The sequence below is a fragment of the Pezoporus occidentalis genome, unplaced genomic scaffold (genome assembly GCF_034315485.1).
Source record: "Pezoporus occidentalis ecotype Australia unplaced genomic scaffold, CSIRO_AGI_Poc_V1 ctg207, whole genome shotgun sequence".
Lineage (NCBI taxonomy): Eukaryota > Metazoa > Chordata > Aves > Psittaciformes > Psittacidae > Pezoporus > Pezoporus occidentalis.
In genome coordinates this window covers 859,089-882,906 of record NW_026913932.1, presented here as the reverse complement: position 1 = coordinate 882,906, position 23,818 = coordinate 859,089, and the positions used below count along the sequence as shown (strand labels likewise).

Genomic DNA, 23,818 nt, shown 5'->3' with positions numbered 1-23,818 from the left:
CAAGCCCCAAAGACTAGAGCTTATGTTCTCCCGGCCCGTCAGGTGTTGCACAGTTACTATGTGTATTTGCCAGTCTGCTGACCCAGCACAGCCTTTCCCCTCTGGTACCAGCAGACTGCTGACCTGTCAACCTGTCTGTGACTAAGAGACAAGAGATTTCAAAGGGCCACTTTTCTGCCCTTCGAGGCAAGAGAGCACAGGAAGGTACTAAAAGATGGTTTGTCAGTGGATTTGCATCTAATATTTGCATACTGGCTCTTCCCGATGTAGTCTACCTCGGCCTCAGCAGAGCCTAGTTGCAATACAAAGCTGCAAGGAAATTAAACATAAAATCACTTAGAGGAAAAGTCCCTCCCAAACCCCTACATGTTACACTGTCCCTCAGCTACCTCTCAACTTAGACTACTGCTTCATTCTTGTTAAAAAAAAAAACCAAACCCCAACAAAACAAACAAAAAAACCCAACTAAACCCTAGCTGTTTGATGCTCACTTTTTGTTTCCTCCTAAAACTTCTAATTCATTTAACCCAGAAAAGCTCATTTCCTTTAGCTGTAAATAGATATTTTGGGTGTACATGCACCCTAAATCAGTTCTCTGAAATCTCTACCAGTGTACCCAGTAAAAATCTAATTTGGCATTAAATTAGAAAGACAGTTAGAGAAATGCCTGAATTCATGCACTTTTAACCTCATAAAGAACAGGGACAAACAATGCTACCAGAACTCATACCACAAACAGCAGTAACTATGCTCACAGAAACATAACGGAAATTAGGGAACTATGCACACACGCAGACTGAGAAAGCATTTTCTATACTAATGCAGAGCACAGCAAATAAGGCACCTTGAAGTAAGATACGCACAAAAATTAAGATGAGCAGAAAACAGAGGAACTGACATACTGAAGAAATTGTATGTTTTTCAGTGCAGGATCCCATGCAGGTCACGTACCTAGGGGCTACATGCTTTACAGGAATCTGTCGGGTTAGTGCCTTGACGCTGATGGTTCTTATCTACACACTGCCAGAATTCCTGGTGGTTCTGGTTTGCAGTTCATAAAAGCAGTAATGCTGAGAGCAACACTTTACTTTTGACCCATTGTGTTCCCATCTTCCCACTGAGAAAGTCTAAAAATACAATATGTCATTTTTTATGGGAGAAGTTGCAATAGCTCATCCTTTTTATGCACATTCACTACCTTTTCTTATTGTTTTCTCTCAGGTCTCTTCTGTTAAATGAAAAATAACAGAATACAATTGAATAAATATTATTAAATGCTCAAATAAAAAAAAATACTATTATTATACAGTTAAGTGTTAGGTAGCACAGAATTCCTGAAGAGTATATGAGAGAAACTTAAATTATGAAGCTTTAGCCTGAGTAAGGCTGGTTTACTGCATAGATGAAGAGCCCCGGCTTATACAGCATGGCCTCCTTACCGTTTTGCTTGAAACATTAAGGGTATGGGATATGTATCTCTGCCGTAAAGATAGGCATATTGTTCTTTAAAATAGTCTTCAAAACTAATTTTCGTCTGGAAACCTCTTATCTTGACACTTAAGGTAGGATTTGGCTCCTATGGGTGTCTGTATGCAGGTGTTTAACTGTGACCATGCTGTATAAGCTCCTGTTGTAATCAGCTGAAACTTCTTTAGTACAGTCAATGGAGCTCATTCAGGTGCCCAAACATAGGTATCTAGTTGAAATCTCTGCTACCATAACGAGACATCTATACAGGGCTGGCAGATATGACAGTTATGATGGGACTTACGGCAAACCAGAACCCTGCTGCAGCAGCTATGGGATGCTACAGGGATGCCCTTTAATGTCTAAAATGACACTTGACTGTGTTTCAGCAACTTAGTGAAGCCCAGTGACTTCTGGTTTTGGCTTTACTCTGATCCTAATAATCACGTTTTTCAAAGTATAGTACCTTGCTTGAGTCACCTGGGCCTTATCCTGACATGCAGGATAATTCTGGAGAAGCTGTACATAAGATTTTAATACAGATACTCTGTCATGCATAGCAATGAAAAAAAAATCACAGCATTCCTTCAGACTGAAGATTGCTCTAGCACTGGTGGCACACCTGATTTGAGGGAGAGGCTGGACTGGATGACCAGGTGACTTCCAGGCATTTCTTCCAAGTGATTTTTCTATGATATTATGGGCCTTGCTTATTCAGTCCTACACAACAGAGCATCTTTTTAATCTCTTCATGAGGTGTGCTCCATTCTTGAGTTTAACCAGAAGCCAGTATTTATGTTTTTCATTGGTTTTCTGTGGGAGTCTGAGATGGTTCAACAATTCTCCAGGCCACAGGCTGTGTCTCTATTTATATTCATAAAGGGTCCAGCACATCCTCCATGCCGACATCTCAAGATACTCCCACTGTTCTTCAACTGTGTCTGATTATGTGGAAGCCTTACATAAATATCTCATTGACTTACAGAAAAGCTAATCATATATTACAGCTGATCATATATTTAAGTGGTTTTCAGAAAACAGATATTACAGAAAACAGCAAGCATTGCTTTCAACCAGACCAAGACTGTTGATTTATGAGCAGCAAAGCCTTTCTGATTGTGACAATTCATTGAATTTATATAATCTTATGACATATTTGAGCTGTTAGGAAGTGTTAATATGGGTTGCTACTAATGGAAGGAGGGAAGGATGTGAGCTTGAGCAGTTGTCCCCATTTCTTCACTGTTAGCTCCATTCCTGCCTTAGTTCCAAATAGCTCTCCCCAAAGAAAACCTCTGAGAGAGAAGAGCTGTAAGGAGGGAAAATGGTGGCATTGGTGGTTCCTAACTCTCTTTTACTTTGTGATAGAAACAGCCTAAGAGGTCAACACTGGTAAAAAGCCTAGAGCTCCCTGGGCTAAGAAATATCAGAGGGATACCTCTGTACCCTGAAACAGCAGTGGAAGGGGAGAAGGAAGAGATGGATTGTATCAGTGCAGTAGGTGTGCCAGGAAGCACCCTAGAGGTTTCTAGTTTTGGAGGGCGCTAATGCTCTCTTTGGGGGTGCCATGGTGAATACTAGAATGACTAAAACAGCTGCATCAGCAGTATGCAACAAAGAGGCCCAGAACAGGACATTTACATGTGATTTATCCTTTCTACCTGAGAAATTTATTTCAAAACAGAATTAAATAACTGGATATAATTGAACAGACATCCAGCTTAATACTTGTCTTTATAATATCTGATACCTCTATATTTTTTGGAGAACACAGTGTTGGATTCTCAGTTGACTCATTCATTGTGCAAGTATCTACTAGATTTCCAACCACTGAGACTTGTTTATTTTCATTAAAAGTCCACATTATTGTTTATATGGTCAAGAACATAAGCAGTGTTGGAAAAAATAAGTATTAAAGTCTAAGAAAAAATATTCAGAGTAACAGAAGAAAAGAAAAATATGTAGTACATATTAAAAATGAAAACAATTGTTATAAATGTAATGGCCTTAAATGTTTGCTTTTGTGTGACAGATGTTTTTAACAAAACGTCTGTGTTGGCAGTTTGAGCACACTTATGATTTTAATTTGTGTAATATTCCCTTTTAGTATTGATGTCTACTTACAACATCTGTGAAGGGCCTGTAACCTGAATGTGACAGGGAAAAACTAACAGACTGCTATTGGAATTTTTCCACTGGGTCCATGTAACAGACTATTAACAAAAATCTTAAATAGCTATTCTAATCATCAACAGCAATCTTACGCAAATTATATCAGACCCAAAGGACCCGATTAACTTTAAAATGCCTTACAGACCTGAAACATAAATTTTGCTCCTCCTGCCTTTCTCTGTAGAGTCAAAATCAGATCATATCACAGGCATTGGTTTAGCTAGGCACACACAAAATCAGTATGCAAGGCAGGCTGCAGGCACACAGGGAGGGTTCCACTTTTATGACAAGGAAAGCACATTTCTGAGTATTGAAATTAAATGTAATCAATTATTTTATTTTTTTTTCCCTGTTGCTCTTCTGTAAATCTCCAGCAACTCTTTTAACTAGCTGGAATTTGTACAACATCCTGGCATAGGGAGTCATTAATACGTCAATGAAGTGCTGCTGTTAAAACGATACCACTGATGGAGGCAGATAGAGGATTTCTTCTTGAGGAAAGCCAAGTCTTGCTTACCATGATGGTTTCAGAGCATAGCAAAGTATGAGTGAGGGAACACAAGCTGTCTTTTGCTATTAATCGCTTCATATTTGCACCAAAATTTGAAATGTTAACTGCTATTTTCATGTCCCAGAGGTCTTTTCCACAGAGTTCTTGCTTGTTCACGCCTTCTAAGTCAGAAGCCAAGATTCCCCCCACCTTTTGCCACTTAGGCCCTCTCTTCCCATCCCCTCCCACCCATACCCTTTGTTTGACCCCATCTATACTACAATAACTATTTAATTAACAACAGTTGTTAAATTTGTTTATGGCCTGACCTTATAACACAGTATGGCTGGCCAGTTAGGATGGAGCCAAACTGTTTTATATCTAGGCTAAGCAAAAAGCCTAAGTAGAGACCTAAAATAAAGAGTTATTTTCTAATAAAAACTGAAAACCAAAACACAACCCAAAACAAGTCATTCCATTTGTATCACCCTTTGGCCTCATCCACTGTGGCTGTCCAAGCTGCATTATAACCAAGTCCTTGACAATGGGGACTAACAGCCATTGCTAAAGTTTGCTATTTTTCATACAGTAAGAAGGAGAAAGGAGGACAGTCCTTTGAAAGCTTTTATTTAAGGCAAAAAGGTCTCTTTGTTTCTAACCCTGTTCTCCTTGGCATTTGAAAGTTGGGTCCAGTTTCTGGCAAGAGACCCCCAGGGTGTCTGACAAATCTGGGTCTCTGATGGGTACAGCTGCTTCCTTCTGAGCCACTGAGACAGTCCCACAGATAGGAATTTTCTAGTGTTCTTTGCAGTAACTTTCTCCCTCACTAGACATATTTCACTTCTCTTTTTCTTTCTATATTTTTTTAGCCTACTTTGCCTATGTCCCCCTTGCTTCTTGTGGTTTTATTTCCAATTGCTTTTTCCTTCTTTTGAACTGCGCCCCTCAGGATTTCTACATTAAACCACTTAAAAGTAGCGCATAAAAGTCTTAGTTTAACAAGGAAAAAGGTGTTAACTTTTGTTTACCACTCCACTGCTAGGTGCACTGAATGTGGAAATCCTGTGAGGCAGAACTAAGACATCCTCCTTAGGATTGATACTGCTGTTGATGTGATCTAAATAATTCACAAATGATACATTGCACAAATAAACCAAGGATGTTTTCCATATTACTTAGGTTTTCTTCCTTTTCAGCAACATTCAGATAATGGGTTTAGTACTTCAGTATCTCTGCTATCTCAGTGGAAATACCTCTCTCTGGGTCCAGGATAGTTCCCTAAGCATTCTGCTGCTTAAGCTAAACTGACTTGGAAAGTCTTAATTCATCTCTGTGAAGAGAAATGTGACTGAAGATGGGTCTACAGCCAGACCATGGAAGACTCTGTATTTGTACACTGGAGAAGAGAAGAAGCAGTCTCACTGCATGTGACTGGAAGAAGCTGAAGGAATGGCATGAACATGAGGAAGAACTTCTTTACATTGAGAGTGACAGAGCTCCCCAGGGGGTTGTGGAGTCTTGCTCTCTGGAGACATTAGAAACCTGCCTGGATGTGGTGCTCCTGTACCACTCCTGTGTCACCTGCCCTAGGTGGCACTGTATTGGCAGGGAGGTTGCACTCGCTGATCTCTAGAGGTCACTTCCAAATCTAATGATTCTGTGATTTTATAAAGGAAATCCCCAACTTGCCATCTGAAAGGAGGTTGGTTCTTTGCAGCAGAGAGAGCTGCTATTCGTTGTGCCAATGTCACTGCTTCACATGCTGTCTTGGAGACAAAGCCAGCCTCTGTGATTAGAGATTTCATTAGCACTTTTCACAAATGCATATCCTAGCAAAAACAAACAAACCCAAACTAAAACAAACAAACCAACCTGAGCAAGGGTGGACAAGCAGACAAGCAGTCCATATTGTGAATTTCTGGGTCATACAGTAAAGCCTTCAGACATTCACAGAAGAAAACTAGGTACACTCACTCCCAAACAGCTCACTTTTTCCTCTGCAACTGTTCTCAAAATGGGCATCCTGTGAGACTTCATCCACTACCCAGTCACATTCACTGCTTTTTGGTCACTGGATTAGCACACAAGTGGAAGTGCTATCAGAGTGCATCCTTATTCCAGTGTCACCCCAACAGAGCAAGAAGGCACAAAACTAAATTTCATAGTGTATTCTTTGTTACCCAAATATGAAAAAGATTTCAGCTTGAAATCAGTCAGATTTTTGGACACAGGCTCAGCCTGTTTCTTATTTTATTCAAACTGACTTATTTCAAGTTCTGTTACTGTCCTTTTGAACTAGCTGTCTTCCTTCTCTCTTTGTGCAATGAGCTGTATGTGTTTCAAAACAGTTAAGTTAAATCACAAAACAATGGGTCTCTGCTGAACCTGCATTTCAAGGAAAAATTTAAAACATAAGTTTAAGGAATCGCATTACACATGAGTCTGGGTACATTCAGAAGACTCAGAAATATTATTAAACCTGAGTTTGACTGGTAAAGATATGGCTTTTCTACAGAAGTTTGTGTTCAAAAGGTTTTAGTCTTCCGTTCAACTCATTTATGATGTACATAGAAGAATCAATTCCCTGACCTTAAATCCTAGACTGAACTCTCCTATGTTTCTTGAATTAAATTGTTCCAAGTATACACAAGTTTTGGACTGGCGTTCATCTATCCATAAAACATTTTAATGGTACTAAATGAAAAGTTGTATTCTTTGCCGTATTTTTCTACATTATCTATAGCAATATTAAAGCAGATAAATCACTATATTAAATACATGTTTCCTAATTGCTATTGCTTTTAGCCTGGTTTCCCATAATTCCTGCAATGGGGCAATCTGTCTGTCCTCCTCTCCTAACTTCCATGGCCAGTTTCAATCAGATTAGAAAGAGTAGGGCTCAGACTGGAATCTTGTCTAAGGTTCTTAACTTGAACAAATGTTTCAGGGAACTGGAGAAGTAGTCCTCCTAGAGCAAAGTTCCCCTCCACAGTCAGTGGAGACAGGTAAATGCCTTTGCATATCTCTGAAGGCAGACCTTGTCTGTGAAATTCAGATGCCTAGTTACAGAAAGGCAGTGATGATCTTCTGTTGCTTTTGGTAGGGGCAGAAACACTGAAAAAAGCCTGGCTCTGTAGCTTTCTTGAATTTAAGATCAAGCTAGGTCCCTCACTTAGGCAGGCTTGATGCCATCTTAGGCATGTATACATCAACGAAGATCTTCTGGAGGATAGAGGTCCTCAGACAATTTGTCCTCACTGAGAGACACATGGAGCTCAGCTATTGCATGGTCTGTCTGGCTGTGGCCAGGGGCCCAACCAGTAAACCCACAGCTCTACATATGCTACAGTATACAATGAATCTCAGCTGGTTGAAATGGTGCAGAGGACCTGGGCAGGGGAGCTGGAGTTATGATTCGGGAGGCTGAAGAACAAAGATAGAAATCAATAAGAAACAATTTGTCCCTTTTAGAATTTGTTTGCATTCATTAGTTCTGCTGCTCACAAAACAACTTATTCAAGTATGCTGATTGCTTTTGTTTACTCTTGCCAAATGCATTCCAAATTCAACTGCTGGAGTAACGGGTAAGCCTGTCCTTAACATACCGATTGCTTTTCAAGGACATCAAATGAAAATTCTGTGTTGTAGGAATATATCTTTTGTGGCAGTATTTGCTGGTATTGCAGTCCAAATGCCTAACTATTACAGGAACAACCATTGCACTGACTCTTGCTTACATTTTTAATCTTTCTTTGGACTCTGGCCATTTCCTAAATAAATGAAACATGCTTGTATTGTTCCATCCAGCAGACAGATGATTAAAAGTCTGTTTCAGACTATAGGCAAGTCATTCTTCAGCCAGTCACTTCTAAAGATATGGAATAAGTACAGCAGTCTTTAAGTTTGATGCTACCCTTTCACATTTTAAATCAATTTACAGTCTTTCTCTGTAATCAGTTTGGTTGCTTCCCAAATCTAGTACAGGGGATATTTTATTGCCAATTCTTCATTTCTGGTATGATGTTCTTGATAAGGGTTATGTCAAAGACAGCACTTCCTGGTCTGTACAGAATCTTTGATATAGCATCTCACACAGGCCCTTTGTTTCAATAAAGCTATGAATGGTACATATACCTTAACAAGTCATTTTTCTGATGATCTGCTTTGAAGGTCACAAAATACTGCTAATGATGTTCCAGATAAGAAGGACCCTTTGCCTTCTAGAATTTCCCTTGAGAACATTCTTGGCTGAAATCAATTTTTATGTACATTAATAATATAATCTCCTTGCAGTGCTCACAGAATAATGGAGTTACTTGCATTAGTGAAGACACAACACTTCATAAGCCAATATACAATTCAACTGAGAATTCTGATTTTCAGTCTGATTTAAAAGTAACCCTAGAATACATCTAGTTTCAACATGATTAAGATGTGCAACAAGCTAAGAATTCACCAAATACCTAATTCCCAGCAAGATTCATTTTGCATATGAATTCAGAAGACTTTTAAAAGATAAATGAAAAACCGTTGTGAAATGAAAAGCTTTATATGGTATGGGAGCTGAAAGCATTAACTCAGAAGCAACTGAAAATCTTAGTCTTAGGTGTAAAAAAGTCCTAGGTATAAAAAGAGTTAAGTATATCTGCATATTTCCACAGAAGAGGCTTCTTTTTCCACCTCAAAATTTTGTGTTGCCAGAAAAAGGTAAACATGTTCAATTTTCAAGGATTTCTGCATGTCTGGATGTCCGTTTAGAGCTATGGCAATTGTTCTGCCTGGGCTGTCAGTTTTGGTCACATAGCCAGCATGCATTAACCAGTACCTGCACTCCCCTGCAGTTGTTAGTCTATTTGCACACATTACAGATGCAAACATACAGTACAGTTTTTCTGCAGGTGCAATAAGCCATATACTTCCAGAAATGTCAGGCTCACAGTGCCTGAACTGGTCATCTCTGTGCAATCTTTACCCACAACTCCTAGAAATAAGAATGCATTATAAGATTTATTTAAATATTGACCTCTTGTGTTTGCTTGCAGTAGACCTATTTGGCAAAAATTCTCGCCACATTGTGAAATATACTGGAGCATGGCTGTGTCTATACCAGTAGATAAATCAGACCAGGCTGCCTTTCATGGTGCCCAGGAAAGAAGCATGATGCTGACACTACTCTTTCCCCAAAACAGGGTGGCCCTGTTCATACTGGGAACAGTCATATCTTATTAGACATCAGCTAATCCATGCAGATGCTAGCCATTTTATGAATGCTATCATTCATAGCAGGGAAGCTTTCAGGAATATTCACACTCAGTTTGATATAAGTCTTAGGTGAGAGAAATCTTGTCTATAATGTTGATATTCCACTGACTTTTGGGGCCTGACCATCAAAATACTCATGGCTAAGTCATTTAGAATTTATGTTGCTTCATCTCACAATCCTCTTCTCCCCCAGAAAGATCACTAATGCCATCTAAGATACCTTAAGATATCTGACACATGCATATGGGGCTAGAAGGTACGACAAAAAATGTACGGGAGATGAGTGCCCTGCTGGACCAGAAGTGGGTGGTCAGGTGTTCCCACTGCCACAAAGCCAAGCCTGCAGTAAACAAATGCCATGGATTTTAGAGAGCTGTTGGGCAAAAACATGAATTTGCATCAAAGGTGGCTGAAGTCAGTGCCCTCTTATTGAGGGAGGACACAGACATGCATACATCCACATAATATGCTCCCCCAAGACCTATTTCCTCAGGAGATTGGTCTATAAACACCACTCAGAAGCTCTATAATTGTTTTTATGTTGCTGTTAGTTCCCTATCCCATTCTATATATGGTAGAGGACATTCTACCTGATTTAAAGGACTGTTATGCCACCCCCAGTGACAGAAATTCAATGGGTCTGGTAGGGACCAAGTCTGAGTTTGAAGCATATGAATGACTATCTTTGGTAACAATCTTGGCATCTTGGCACGCAGTATTTGCTAGGAAAGAAACTGAGCCCAGTTTCTGAACCCAGACAGCACTATAAACAGTTCTGTTCTTTGAGATCCCACCTGGAGGGTTTTCTGCAAGAGGATAAGTCTGTTGGTTTACGCTTGGATGACTGAAAGCAGATGTTAACTTTTTAAGTTTCAGAATTAACCATGATGGACTTTTGTAACGATTTTTGTTCATGGAACATTGTCTTAGTTATTGCTGGATATTCAGATTATGCACGTTGCTTTAGTAACAGACTGCTGTTAGTAAAAAGCAGGGAGAAAAAAAATAGGCAAAAATGAAACCATTAAACACATTAAAAACATAGCGTTTTTTCAGAGAGAATTCCTAAAAGAGGAAAAATGGGAACATAGAACATCAAAGGGAATTATAGCTGTTTAAAGATGAATGGGGAGAAGAAGAGACATTTTCTCAACTATATAGATAGCATTCTAGGATAAATAGTACTGATTTGTCTGAGAAATCTAGGCTTCTATTCCTCAATATCATAGGGACAAAGCCTCAGATACAGTAAAATGACACATTCTGTAACATTTTGGTGCACAGAATAATACCTATATACATATACACATATAGATATAGATATACATATACACAAACAGACGACACACAGAACCAGACATGTACATATTTTATATGGAAAATTTTTATATATATATTTTAAAGAGTTGTGTCTGTGTACATAGATATTTATGTATATGTATCCACATGTATTAACTGTGATAAAAGGGTATTGTTTATTTATCATATGGATACTACATTTCTAACTATTGATAATGTGGAAGGAAAATGCAGCATCAAGACTGCCAAAGTACTATTGGATTATTATAGTAATAATACCATCACATGGCACTTATGAGATTCACTGTAGTGTTCAAACTCAAGTGCTGTCTTCTTTCTTGGACCTTACACTCTTTACAAATATCTGAAAGGAGAATGGAGAGAGGACGTGGCTGATCTCTTTTCCCAAGTAACAAGTGATAGGACAAGAGGTAACGGCCTCAAGCTGCTTCAGCGAAGGTTTAGACTGAATATTAGGGAAAATTTCTTCACTGAGAGGGTGGCAGGCATTGGAACAGGCTGCCTAGGAAAGTGGTGGAATCAGCGTCCTTGAAAGTGTTCAAAAACCATGTAGATGAGGCCCTCAGTGACATAGTTTAGTGGTGGATTTGGCAGAACTAGGGTAAAGGGTGGACTTGATGATCTTAAAGGTCTTTTCCAACCCAGCTGATTTTATGATTCTCACCAACCTGGACATTTTGTTTGCAGAGGGGTTTTTTTCCATGCTCTGCTTTTCAAGTGAACACTTATTTTCTGAGAATGTCCTGATAGGGCTGAGAAGTTCACTGAAATCCACAGTACAGGCAGGCAGGGTTAATATGGCCACTATAATACTTCTGATGCAACAGCTTCTAAACTGAAAATGTTCAGAAAAGTCTCCATATATTTGGTGGGCTTTTTAATATGTTAATGCTTTTTTTTTTTTTTTTTTTTTTTTTTTTGCCAGTTTCTGAGTCATAATCTGGAGGGTATTTTGCAGTAACTCATTGCTGTGGATGAATGTATCATGCACATTAAACAAGTGTTGCTACTGTTCACTTCAAGCCAGCTCACAATCCGTGTACTCATTCAACTCTTTTCTCCAAACAGTATACATCATTCTCAGCAGCTTCTATAAACAGACCAAGTTCTGCTTGCTATAGCAACACACCTCCAAATAGCAAATTTTCTGGTTGATTAAACAGAGGAAAAATAATAGTTCTTAGGTGCTCTGAAAGAAAAGTGGGAGATCCAGCATACTTGGGTCAATAAATACCCGCTTGTGCTAACCCCACAATAAAGTCTTCATCTATCCTTTGGGTGTGATGGATGCATGAAAGATGGGGTGAAAAAGTAAGAGGTAATGATAACAGCTGTATGAAAACTGAGGCCTGTCCCTGTACAGAAAAAAGGGATCTGCAGTTTGGCTATCTACATCTAGATAGATGGGCTAATTCTTGAGATAAACTTACAAAGCAGGTCAGACAACTATTACTCTGTTTCTCTCCATTGACCCTAAACAATCAGCTTGAAGCTAGATAAAATACAAAAATACACAGTATGAATCCCTTGGTTTCTGTGGGCGTACCCACATTTCTTTCCTTTTCTTTGTCTTACTCCTATTTGACCTGACACACAGGCAAACTTTGGAACCCAGTAGGTTATTTCTGTTAAGGCAAAACCTGATAATTGTCACCAATAGGTGTGATACAACTTTGTTAGAGTTCAAAGGACAAAGTGATTTCTGTTCAGAGTCTTTTTCATCATTGCTTGAATGTTTTTAAATGAATACTGTTATTTTCCTTAAAATGGAATACTGCAATGAAGAACTATTTCAAATAATTATTTTTCTGCTTGAAAAATTGACTTGGAATTACAGTTAGAAATTCAAACATGGTTTTGAGAGTTCTTTTATAAGTTTGTATGTGGGTTTGTATGTTTGCCTGTATCTGTTCTTTCTGGTCAATGCTATCTCCATATTAGGCCTCCATGTGTCCTTTTGAGTCACAGCAGAACTTCTAAGGTCACTATGATTTAAATATAGGGATTAACCAGCTGTTAGGTAGTTGTGAATTAAAAAAAGTGAGATTGGGAAACCACTTTGTGAGGAAAGCAAACCTGTTCTGGAGAACAAGATGACTGCTCATGTGGACCTATTCCCTCTTATGTGCCAGCACTTGTGTTTCATGTAACAAAATGGAATCTTTCCTGCCATAGAATAAGACAGTACCAAGGCTCTTGTGACAAGATTATCCAGTTACTTGAAGTGATGTTGCATTTCATTCATGGAGTATTTTTGGTCACACAATGAAGAAGAACTATGATTTGCTTCGGTGGGTCAGTGTACAGATACTTCATCATCGGTTTATGTTTGGTTAAAGTATACTAAGAATACACTATTTGTCATTTAAATGAGCTTATTTTAATGTATAATGAAGCATGATTCATGTTTCCTTATACATTTTTATTAGGCTTTCCAGTTTTCATGTTTATCTTATTTTCCTTTATTTCTGTGTATCCACCATTAATCATAAGGATGTGATTCTTGTCTAACAAGAAGAAAAATAAGTGGAAAAGAAAGACTGAAGAAAATATTTGTGATTTGTTTCAATGCCATACAGCTTTTATTTTGAATAAAACCAAACAAAACAATAACTTGACCTGTGATGAACAGAGAGCAGTATTTGAAGCTAAATCACTTTAAATGAATCATAATTATCCTTGAACGTCAGCTAAAGTTACATGTATCAATAAGCCTGGGATGAAATTTAACACTTGCATACATACAGCTGACCCTTAAATGTGCAGATCAATGGATTTAAAGTTATGCATGTAAATGTTTTAACCACTGAAGCGTAAAATAGATAAACTTGGCCCATAAATATAATTTGTTTGTTGAAACAGTGTAAAATGAAACATAATTGTAAGTGGAAACATTTTTGTCTTTCAAATGACAACCTTGACTTAACAATGAACCACACTTCTTTCTAAACATTGTTCCATTTCTTGCTCCAAGCAAGATTAAAGAGTTACTTCACTTAAACGCAACTTGTGCATTTAAGTACATCCCCACTTGTGCTGGGGAGGAGGAAACGGTAAATTCCACAGCTGAAGGTAGACAAAGGTAGTGTTTCTTTGGCAGCAGAAAGCCAGTAATTTTTGCTTGGCAAAAAGGGATGCTTGCATTTGCACAGCCATTTGGATTATGAGAAGCAGCCCCAGAAGAAATGAATGAATGGACAGCATGCAGGTGAAGTCTGAGTGCACATCACATGGCTCCGAAATGTGTAAACTGATTGTCCTAAGATAGGATGCAGTCCCATATTGCATGCATTTAGCTTTCTGGATGAGTCATATGTACCCAAATGACAATACCCATGGTGTGTAAAATTAAGATTTGAGTATTTACAATGATATCACCACAGCAGTTCAGATCAGTCTAGTATTTTAAACGTCAGCATTTTCCTTCTGGGAGATATCACTAAGGTTTAAAAGTGTTGGCAAGCCTGAAGGGAAACTATTTAATTCTTCAGCAAATAAGGTTTTAGTATCATCAGCTCCTGACAGAAATCCCTAATTAGTATATCTTCTGTTTATAATGATACAGTATATCCTCTGTTTATAAAGACAGATAGTATATCTCAAATGTGCATGAGTAACAACAGAAAGCTTTAAATAGTTAATATGTATAAATTACTGAATTATTTTTATTCCAAAACTGATGTCATTCTAAATCCTTATTCAGGCCCATTTGAGAATTTCTCTTTGGGAATGTCCCTGGAAAAGGACATTATAGATCCCAGGGCCAATATGCATCTGGAGACTGTGGGAGATGCTCATAAATTAAAAGAAAAAAAAACAGCTGGAATGTCCATTCAGTTCAACTGGTGTCAGAAGTACTTGGTACCTCTGAAAATTAGCTTATCAGGTGCTTAAATAAGGCCAGATTGGTGCTTTGAGAAATGTGAGCTAAATAAGTCAGTTTTGTATATGTACAGCAATGTTTGCTAGAACATTTCCATCACTCACCACAGTCAGGTAGGAAATGGATGTCTGGAACAACTGCAGATTTTGCCTCTAGACTTGACCGTGACAGACACTGTACCTGGAGGCTTGCACAGTTGGATTCCCAGCTTTTCCAGAGCTTTGTTAAGCTCAGTGGTGTACAACAGCCTGCATCTCGTTATTTTCAGAACTGGAGGCCAAATCAATGTTATTTATGGAGAACCTTTTCTCCACATGGAAGGCTTTCCTTCTAGGAAGGTTTCAACAGCAACCAGCTCTATTCTGCTCCTCCAGTGCTCTTGTACAATTACAGTGGAACAGTTGGGAGCCTCTTTCTCTCTTTGCTAACAAAAGTACTAAGAAGGGTTTTACAAGACTCATCAGTGAATGTTGCAACCCAGGCATATGCAATGGAAACTGCAATCATTTTGAAAGCAAGTGATTTCAGCATGGACTTCTTCAAAATACATGGTGTGGTGTGGTCTTTGGCACTTGGATATTGCCCTACTTCAAGCAGGGGAAAAAAATCAGTTAAATTAAAATAAAACAAATTTAGATTAATGTAATCTCAGTTATGAATGTATATGCTCAAACTTCAGGAAATTATTTCTTTCAGCCTTAGAGCAACTCAGCTGTTTTGCATATGTTGGCCTTGGATAGTTCTGCTCTGGTTTGGGGCATAGATGTTAGTATGTTTTTAATATTTGTTTCATATCTCTGAGATTTATAATTGATAGATATACTTTAATACCTTTGATAACATATGATATTTGTCTCCTAAATCTCTGGGACAGTGGCCATCAACTCATTCTTCTGCTGATAAAACAAAGTGCATGTACATATGTACACGTGTATGAAAATACATGTAAGTGTGGATCCCATTTTGACTATGGCTCCATGGTGCAAGCTGAAGATACAGGACCAGACTATAGCAGGATCAGATTATATGTACTGGGGAGGATGAGTGTCATGAGAGGACTGCCCATGTCCGGCCTTGGAGGACGAAGTTCCACAGAATGGCAGAGGCTGGCAGGCATCCTTGGAGAGAGTCTAGTCCAGGTCCCTGCTCAGGGCTGTGCCAGCTACAGTGGGAGCTCACGATGATGTCCTGTAAGGTTTTTACTATCTCCACTGATGGAGACCCTGTGATCATTCAGGACAACCACTATGAGCTTGGCTCCATCCTCTTTAGGCCCCCTGTGAGATATTAATGTACATGGATTAAGATCCCCCAAGTCTTCTGCAGGCTGAACAGCTCCAGCTTTTGGTCCTCCCTCACATCTGATGTTGGAATCCATTCACCACCTCCGTGACCCTGCATTTCAGCCCTTACGTCCAAACTCATCACATTTCATCGAAGCTACACCCCCTCTATACAAAGCTTTCGGCAGAGATGCTGCTCCCTACCAGGTGTTGGCAGCGGTGGAACAGCGGCAGGCACAGCTCAGCTATGGCCACCCAAGCGTCTTCCACAGACCACTGCAAAACGGTCACCCCCAAGCCTGTGATGGGTCAGGGTTAAAAGAAAGCCTTTGCCTGCCAGCCCTCAGAGTGAGGGGGAAGACATGTGTGGGAAAGCAGCCCCACTGCCTGTACGCTCCTAGGCCGAGAGGGGCGGAAAACCGTTCCGCGGCGTTACCCGTCCGCAACCCCTCCGTCTCCCACTCAGCTCGCCCTACAGCCCGGCTGATGAGGAGAAGCTTTGCCGCTCTCTGTACTGCCCGCAATGGCTTGTACCATTCTCTCCACTTGGGAGGGGGAGACGACAAAGGACGAAAGAGTGCATCGCCCGCATCTCAGTGCCCTGCGGCTGCCCGCACATCTCTCCCGCCCGCCGCGTGGTGCCGTCCGCCGCCACGCAAGAGGCCGCGGGAAGCGCAGCCGCTAAGGAAATGGTGGCCCGTGGAGTTTCTTCTCTCTCCGCCTCTCCCCTCACGCCCCATGTGGCCCCGCCCCGGCCGCCATGTTGGGGCGCGAGCGGCGGCGCGGTTGCGGATGACGGGTGGCGTTTACGGAACATGCACGGCGCGAAGCAGCGTCCCGCGGGCGCGCACCCTGGCCAGTGGGTGGTCATTGCACCAGGTAACCCAGCGCGGCCCCGAGGAGGGACAGGCTCTGCCGCAGCGCCCGCTGACCGGCCCTGGCTGTGCTCGTCTATATCGCATCGCGGCGGGGCCGGGCGGTCTCTCGGCCAGGAGACGGATGCGTCTCTCCGAGGGATGGGGCAGGTCTCTTGAGCTGCTGCGTGCAGCCAGCCCCAGCCCTACAGTGGTAAGGACGTTTCGAGACACAGCCCTTGCACAAGGCCCTGCAGAGTATACCTGCCTTGTTCTCTCTATGGACCCTGCTTCCCCCAGTGCATCTCTGCGGCTTATTTTTGTGTGCCATTAGTTATTTCCACAGGCCAGCTCGCTCCTAGTTCGCAAACAGTGTTGTGAGCCCCGAGGAGAGGAGCTGCAGAAGAGAGGCCTCGTTGCTGAGGTCCCTGAGGGAGCCTCACCATCATCTCGCTGCTGTGGTAGCCCACTTTGCGTCCTTCCCGTTTGCCCGTTCCTACTTTTCGGGGGGGGGGGAGGGGAGGAAATGGTTTAACGCCCTAAGCCTCCACTTTAAAACAAGTTCCTTGGAAACTGTAAGCCCTAAACTAGAGTGAGCGCTCCTAAGCTCTTCCTCTGTATAGTCTAAAGGAGACCTCCACATGGCAGTTCTGCAGATGCGGTATAGACAAGGCCTTAAACACGATGTAGGCTTACTTGCCCTCACTTTGTGCTGAATAACTAGGAAGATGCCTTTTCCCTTTTATTTGTGCCTTTTTTTCACGTTGAAAATTTCAATTCACAGATCACAAGGTTTTTGTGTTGAAGAGAATGAGTGAAACAGGATGTGCTCAAGCTCCAAGGCACTAGGAGGCATTTCATGAGGACTTTTTTTCAGTTTCGTTTCTGAAGGAAGTGCAACTTCCAATTATCTGTGGGTCATCTCTGTATTGTGCCTGTTTCTTACCTCACCCAAAACGTTTGAGTGTTAATTTCAACCAAACCTGATAAAAAGGAGGAGCTCTTTGGAGTAATTGTATGAGCTTTGTGAAAATGTCTGTGATGATGTGAGAAGTGTTATAAATGGCACCTCTCAAGGAAAGGTATAGCGAAAGCTTAGTTCAGCAAAGTTTGAAAACAAGGCAAGAGCTCAGTCTTGAGACATGTATCCATAATAAATTAGGCTTCTCTAGTTACATGATAAACAGAACCAATTGTTATGTTTCAGTGATTCCACCCTTCCTCTGGTTTTAACTTTTCAGTCCACCCTTTGGAGTCTGATATGCTCAATGCCTAAGACGGAATTTATACATGAGGGATTCCTTTTTTAAATATTGACTCTCTGCAGACTAGGATTTAAAGGCGAATCTTGTATCAGATGACTGGCTGTGCCAACAGATGTTCATACTGTACAAATATTTACAAATACGCTTAACTTATGCATGAGTAGTCAGTTCTGTGCAGTAAGTTAAATTCTTCAGTAAGTGTTTGCAGGATTGGAGCCAGAGCTTGTAACTTTCATGAAGCCAGACAGTTTGTATTACGAATTATGCCAGCACAGCTCTCACAAAATTTATATAGTACTCCAGACCTGTAAGAAAGTTTATTAAGCCTTAGTAGAACCTCTGAGCATGTAGTGATTTTAAAAAAAATCTGTGGCTGATAATTTCAGAACTCCAAGGCTGATGAAGCTTGCCAGTCGTATAAATAGGACTGCTGGAATGAAATAGATTTAATGATTTTTGTTTGGGTTTAAATTTTTTCCAGAAAAGAGATTTTTTTTTAAAAGTTCATGTCTAACACTTTCCAGAAGTTTGCATTTCTTTGCTTTGTTGAGTGGATCACAGAAGTTCTTCATTGGCCATTTAACAAAATTTGTGGTAGGAAGATCTGATTACTTTTGTGAATGAAGATGGATGCAGTTGGATTTATAATAAAAAATGCTCTTTGACTATGTTAAATTTTATTCATATGGCAATCCATATATTCATAAAACTGGCATTATGCCATGTGCATACATAAAAATATCTGGTGTAAATAATTGCAAGATCTGGTTCTGCATGTGAGTTTAATACCATTTGTTAATAAGTCTGCCAACACTTTCTAGGTGTCAGTGGCCTATTTATCTTCTTGTACCTGTGGCCCTTACCCTGTGCATAGTGGGAAGAAGGAGCAAGGTGTATTTTAATGGTATGCAAGAAGCTCCAAAACCTTTCTTGTAATAAAGACACGTTTTAAGGTCTTGGTTTCAAGACCTTAGGTTTAACTACTCACCTGAGTAGTCTGCCTCCTAGAACAGCTTTTAAGGTTAATAACTGGTACCATCCTGCACAACCTAATAGCATCTCCACTTGGATATTGCCATTCATCTCTCTTTGCATGTGGTATCTTAAAAGTTTCTGTATAGGTGGAGATCATAGAATGGGCAGGGATACCATCCACTAGACCAGGTTGCTCAAAGCCCCATCCAGCCTGGCCTTGAGCACTTTCAGGGATGGAGCATCCACAGCTTCTTTGGGCAACCAGTTCCAGTATTTCACCACCCTCATAGTGAAGAATTTTTTTCCTGATATCTAATCTATAATTTACCCTCTTGCAGTTTAAAGCCATTCCCCCTTGTCATGTCACTACATGCCCTTATAGGTGACTGCTTATACAAAGATGCTCAATGTCTTCGTCTGAAAAAGAATGCGATCTGTTACAAGCATAGAAGTAAAACAATGAGAACTGCAACTTGCTTTCTGAAGTATCAGTAGTTTTCAATCATTAAGGCTGTTACAGGTTTAACAGGAGCTTCCTAGAACAAGGCAGAATTATGGCTGATCTTATGAACCGTGATGCATGTGTTTCTCTGATTCCCTAGTTATTATGTTGGTTTTTGCTGATTTTGCATAAGTCTCTTGACTGTGGTTTTGTTGGTTATGTGAATGTAGAAACAGAACTATAAAAAGCACATGCAAGAGAAGGATGAGATTCTTTTTTGGACTTCAGCAACTGACATGGGATTGATGTCTGAAACACAACAGCTAAAAATGAGGCAGATTTCATTTTCTAATTGCCATAGAAAGCAGAGTATGCTTTTCTAATTTAGTATTGAAGGTTATAAAATTATTACTCATTTCCTTGTTTCAGTATACATTTATACACTTTGTTACATTGCATAGTCAGTAAATTGCTGCTTGCTGTTTAGAGCACATGTGATGACAGAGGAGTTAAGTTTCAATTTTGTTTCTGATTTTGTAATTCTTATATTTATTTTAGTGTTCTGGAAACAGCTTAGAAACAAGGAATCTCCTCAGTCAGGTAGAACTGCCTTGTTCTTTGTGGAAGACATGATTATGGCTAGAGGAGTAGTGCAGCTGGAGTGGTTTTATGAATGATATATGTTATCTCAGCCCTCTTGAACTGTTCTGGAGATTCAGACTGTCATTTTCCATTGCAAGTGATTAACTCTGTCATTACATTTCTGGTACTGTAAAACTTTGTTAGTGTCTATCTCATGCCTACGCATCATAGGACAGAGCTACACACAACACAGATCCATAGGTATTTTTCGTGGATTATATAGGTAGGTGAAGGTGGGAAGGGCAAGTAGAGTTACCGGAGCTGAGGGGCAGAGTTGATGTTCAGTCAGCAGGCCAGTCACCCTGTGCTTCATTTCCATCACTCCTTGCATTCTGTCCTGTGGCATTCTTTCCTTATTCACCATTCTTACCAGCAGCCCGGTGACAGTCTTTGCTCCCCCCAGCCCTTCACCACACTGAAGCACCCAGGCTATTTGGCATGTGAGAGTCACACAAGGGAAGTCTGAGTAGGAAGAGGAAAGGAGAGCCTCAGACAATCATATCTGGGCTGGCTGGTAAACAGTGTCTAGGTGAGGTAGCATTTTTTATCTTTAGGAATAATAGCCTGCCCTTGTCCTGATGAGAGCTCTTGTGATGGTGTTTCTGCTGTTACTTATTTTTTTCCATGGAGGCAGGATTGTTCAGCTTTATCATAGACATTTAGAGGAAGGTTGAGAAATGAATGTGAGTAATCAAAAGAGAAAATGGTGAACAAACAGGAAGAGGGTAGATGGAGCAATTGGTCATATGGAGGGAGGTGATGAGGACTGAAAACTTGGATGTATGGGTAGGAGTAGAGCTGTGCGTGCTGGGCTCGAAACAGAGTCAATTCTTTGGGCAGTTTCTCCAGTTAAAGATTAACTATGCTGTGGATATACAGGCATGAGATTTGGCCTAGAGCAGACTCGGCTCAGCACTAACAGTTTGTTAGTTCAAGTGGTGTGCCATGTTAACACATCTCTGCTATTTCCAGGGCCAGCTTTGCAGTGCAGCTGCTTTCAGACAGTGTCTGAACTAATAAGTCCTGATGGACCCAAGCTGGCTCTGTGCAGACCCACTTGGGTGTTTCTGTGCTGTGTTTCACGTTCCAGGGGATTTTATTATTTTGGCTGGGAACCTGGATCTGAACTTGCTTTGTGCAGGGTAGTTGACGTCGATGGTTAAGAAGACCTCCCGAATCTGGAGTTCTGGAGGAATCATGGTACAGAGACACCGAAGTGCTAACAAGTCCTGAAGGACCCACATTGACTTCATTGGTGGACAACTGATTTTGCAGATTGTGCTTTTCTGCATTTCTTGTAGTAGTTGGATAATCAGGAATGTTTTATTACCCATGTATCCAAGCCCCCTTTATCCTTGAGGATGTAGAGCTTCCTGTACAGGCTTCCTGTTGTATTGGTCTGGCTACTGAACAGGTACAAGGGAAGCAAGGTAGCTCCTGAGGATTAAAACCTGGCTATCTCATGGCTAGAAAGATGCTGATGGTGTGCTTTGTGCTTTACTAGAGGAGATTCTGTCTGTGTTTCTGGAGTATTCATGTACGTTTTTTTTTAAAATCCTGCTACCTGAACCAATGAGGTTTATTTTTTTTATGTTCGTATAGGAAATGTCTACTTACTTTGTGACCTGGGCCCATGGAACTACCATTTTTAATATTTTCTCTGAAAATCACAAACACTAGAAATTATTTTCTAGATAGAAATACCCCACTTAATTGTAGGGTTCTAAAGGCAGGGCTCTGAAAGACCCTCGAATGCTTAGATAAAGTTGCTCTGTGTGACTTAGATCTTGCCTGGGATCTGTATAATAAATACACATTCTTACATAGTGGTTTCAGACTGGTCTTGTGAATAGCAACCAAAATGACAGTAGCTGCTTAGCAGGATGGGTGTGAAGGGCAGTCTCTTTTCAGTACACTTTCTCAGGGATAGATGTTATGTCAGAACTGAAATTATTTATGTCCTTCACTGGTTTTAGCAAAGAGGTCAGGAATTGAAGGCACTTTTCTAAGCCTGGTGTTTCACTCTACACCTGAAGTTAAGACTGCTGTGTTTAATTTGTTTGGAGTTTGTCTTTATTAGGAAAAGAAGTAGAGGTTAGCTTCAAGCTGAAAATTATTTTCAACCTTTATTTTTGTGAACTGGGCAAGTTTAGTTTACTACATATTTTCAGTCTGCTGTTTTCTTCAACAGTAAATTGATTAGCTTTCTTATTGTTTTATGGGAACTGCCATATGAGTACCACTGGAAGGGTTGCAAGGGGAGAAGGAAATTAACAATCCTATTATTTTTAGGAATTACTTATTTAAAAATAAAAGGAGCAGTTTCACATTAGACTTGGCAAGTTGTTTGAACAAATCTCATGTGTGCCAAAAGTCAGATGGAGGCAGAAATAAATGGACTGTGATGCCAAACCATAGGGCATCAGCACATATTAAATTAATCCTTCGTTCTTTCAGATGAGATTAAGGAACTTTTGTCTCTGTGGAACAACAGTGGAAACATTTGACTTGAAAATTTGGGTCATATTGAGAGAAGATGTCATAGCAAAAGAAGTAGTGGAACACCTAATGCGTGAAAGTATTTTTTGCTTTAAAATTATGCAGGTTTTATGTGTATTTCTTTCTATTCTCATACCTTGCCCTTAAAGTTTTGGTACATGCTTTTATTTAGCGTTTAAAAGCCATTTCAGTTTATCTGCTACAAAAGAGACCACACTACTGGACTGTTAGGGAGCTTGATTCAGAGTTGTAAGAATGTCAGAATTGAGCAGGATACTTGAACATTAATACTTCCAGAATAAATCAGAAAAAGAACTTGGAATAATGTTTACAATAAACAAATACGTATTTTTTTAATAGCTAACTTAAAATATTAGAAATACTATATAAAATATGTGCACATTTTTATATCTTTTTAATAAGGTGAGTGTGAATATGCTTCTTTCAGAAGTTAGAACTCTGTGGGCATATTTTGCTTAACCTCCCCCTAAATTGGCATTTGCATCTCCTGAACCAAGCCTTTTGCCTGCAGGTAGTTTGCACAATTTCTTGTATGTCATCTCTTAAAAGGCATACTGAGCTCAGCTGTGTATAAAGCAGATATAACTGGCAAACTAAGGAGCCAGAAGGAAGCATAGCAAATAAAATAACTGAAAAGAGATGTTTTAATGTGTAACACCATCTCCTACTTCTGCTTTCTGCCATCTGGCTTGGAAGAGACCAATTTATGCCAATTTAGGCCTCTCTGCACATGGGAATAGGGCTGATTCAGGCAGCAATACATCTGCACCAGTGTTGACCGTATAAATATTGAGAAGGGAAGTCTGAAGTTTTTATCCTTTCAAGTGATAACCTGTTCTTGAACTTCTCAAGATTGATCTCTCCTTTATTAAGCTCCAAGTCCTCAATGTTCTACCTAGCATCGAGATTGCAGTAACGGATGAATTGGTATGGTCCATTGTTGCCAGTGAGTCCATGAACATGTTTTCTTGGCCTAAGGAGTGGACTATGCCAGCATAAACGGAAGCCAAAAGATGCTTTCAGGCAGAATCCTTAATATTTAGCTGTATTGTATAGCAGTTACTGGAGCAAAGGACCTTTTAAACCATTTAGTAGCATTTCCATGTGAAGTTTTGCTCAAGATAGAAAACAATGTCATTTTCAGCACTAACATGTCATTATGTTTTATTATAGGATTTTCAGGTGAAATGGGAGCCAGAAAGACTTTAAGGGTTATAAGGTGTGTCACATTACATGTTACTTC

At 40.1% G+C, this 23,818-nt stretch overlaps 1 protein-coding gene and 1 long non-coding RNA gene across 6 annotated transcripts in view; one reads left to right on the top strand and one right to left on the bottom strand.

The window, feature by feature from the left end:
* Positions 1-6,347: 6,347 nt before the first annotated feature.
* On the bottom strand, positions 6,348-15,804 carry LOC134163765 (uncharacterized). Its single transcript, XR_009964835.1, has 3 exons — positions 15,627-15,804; positions 15,047-15,178; positions 6,348-6,505 (listed from the first exon to the last, which is right to left on the bottom strand). It is a non-coding gene; the product is annotated as an uncharacterized LOC134163765 (long non-coding RNA).
* An 846-nt stretch (positions 15,805-16,650) lies between these two features.
* The window catches only part of RNASEH2B (ribonuclease H2 subunit B), a 45,530-nt gene continuing 38,362 nt past the window's right edge, over positions 16,651-23,818 (top strand). For all 5 annotated transcript variants that reach the window (XR_009964846.1, XM_062618954.1, XM_062618955.1 and 2 more), the window contains exon 1: positions 16,651-16,756. Coding sequence is in view for 4 of the 5 variants with exons in the window: in XM_062618954.1 (XP_062474938.1) it covers positions 16,693-16,756 (64 nt within the window). In the remaining variant the exon portion in view is untranslated. The remainder of the gene's footprint in view (positions 16,757-23,818) is intronic.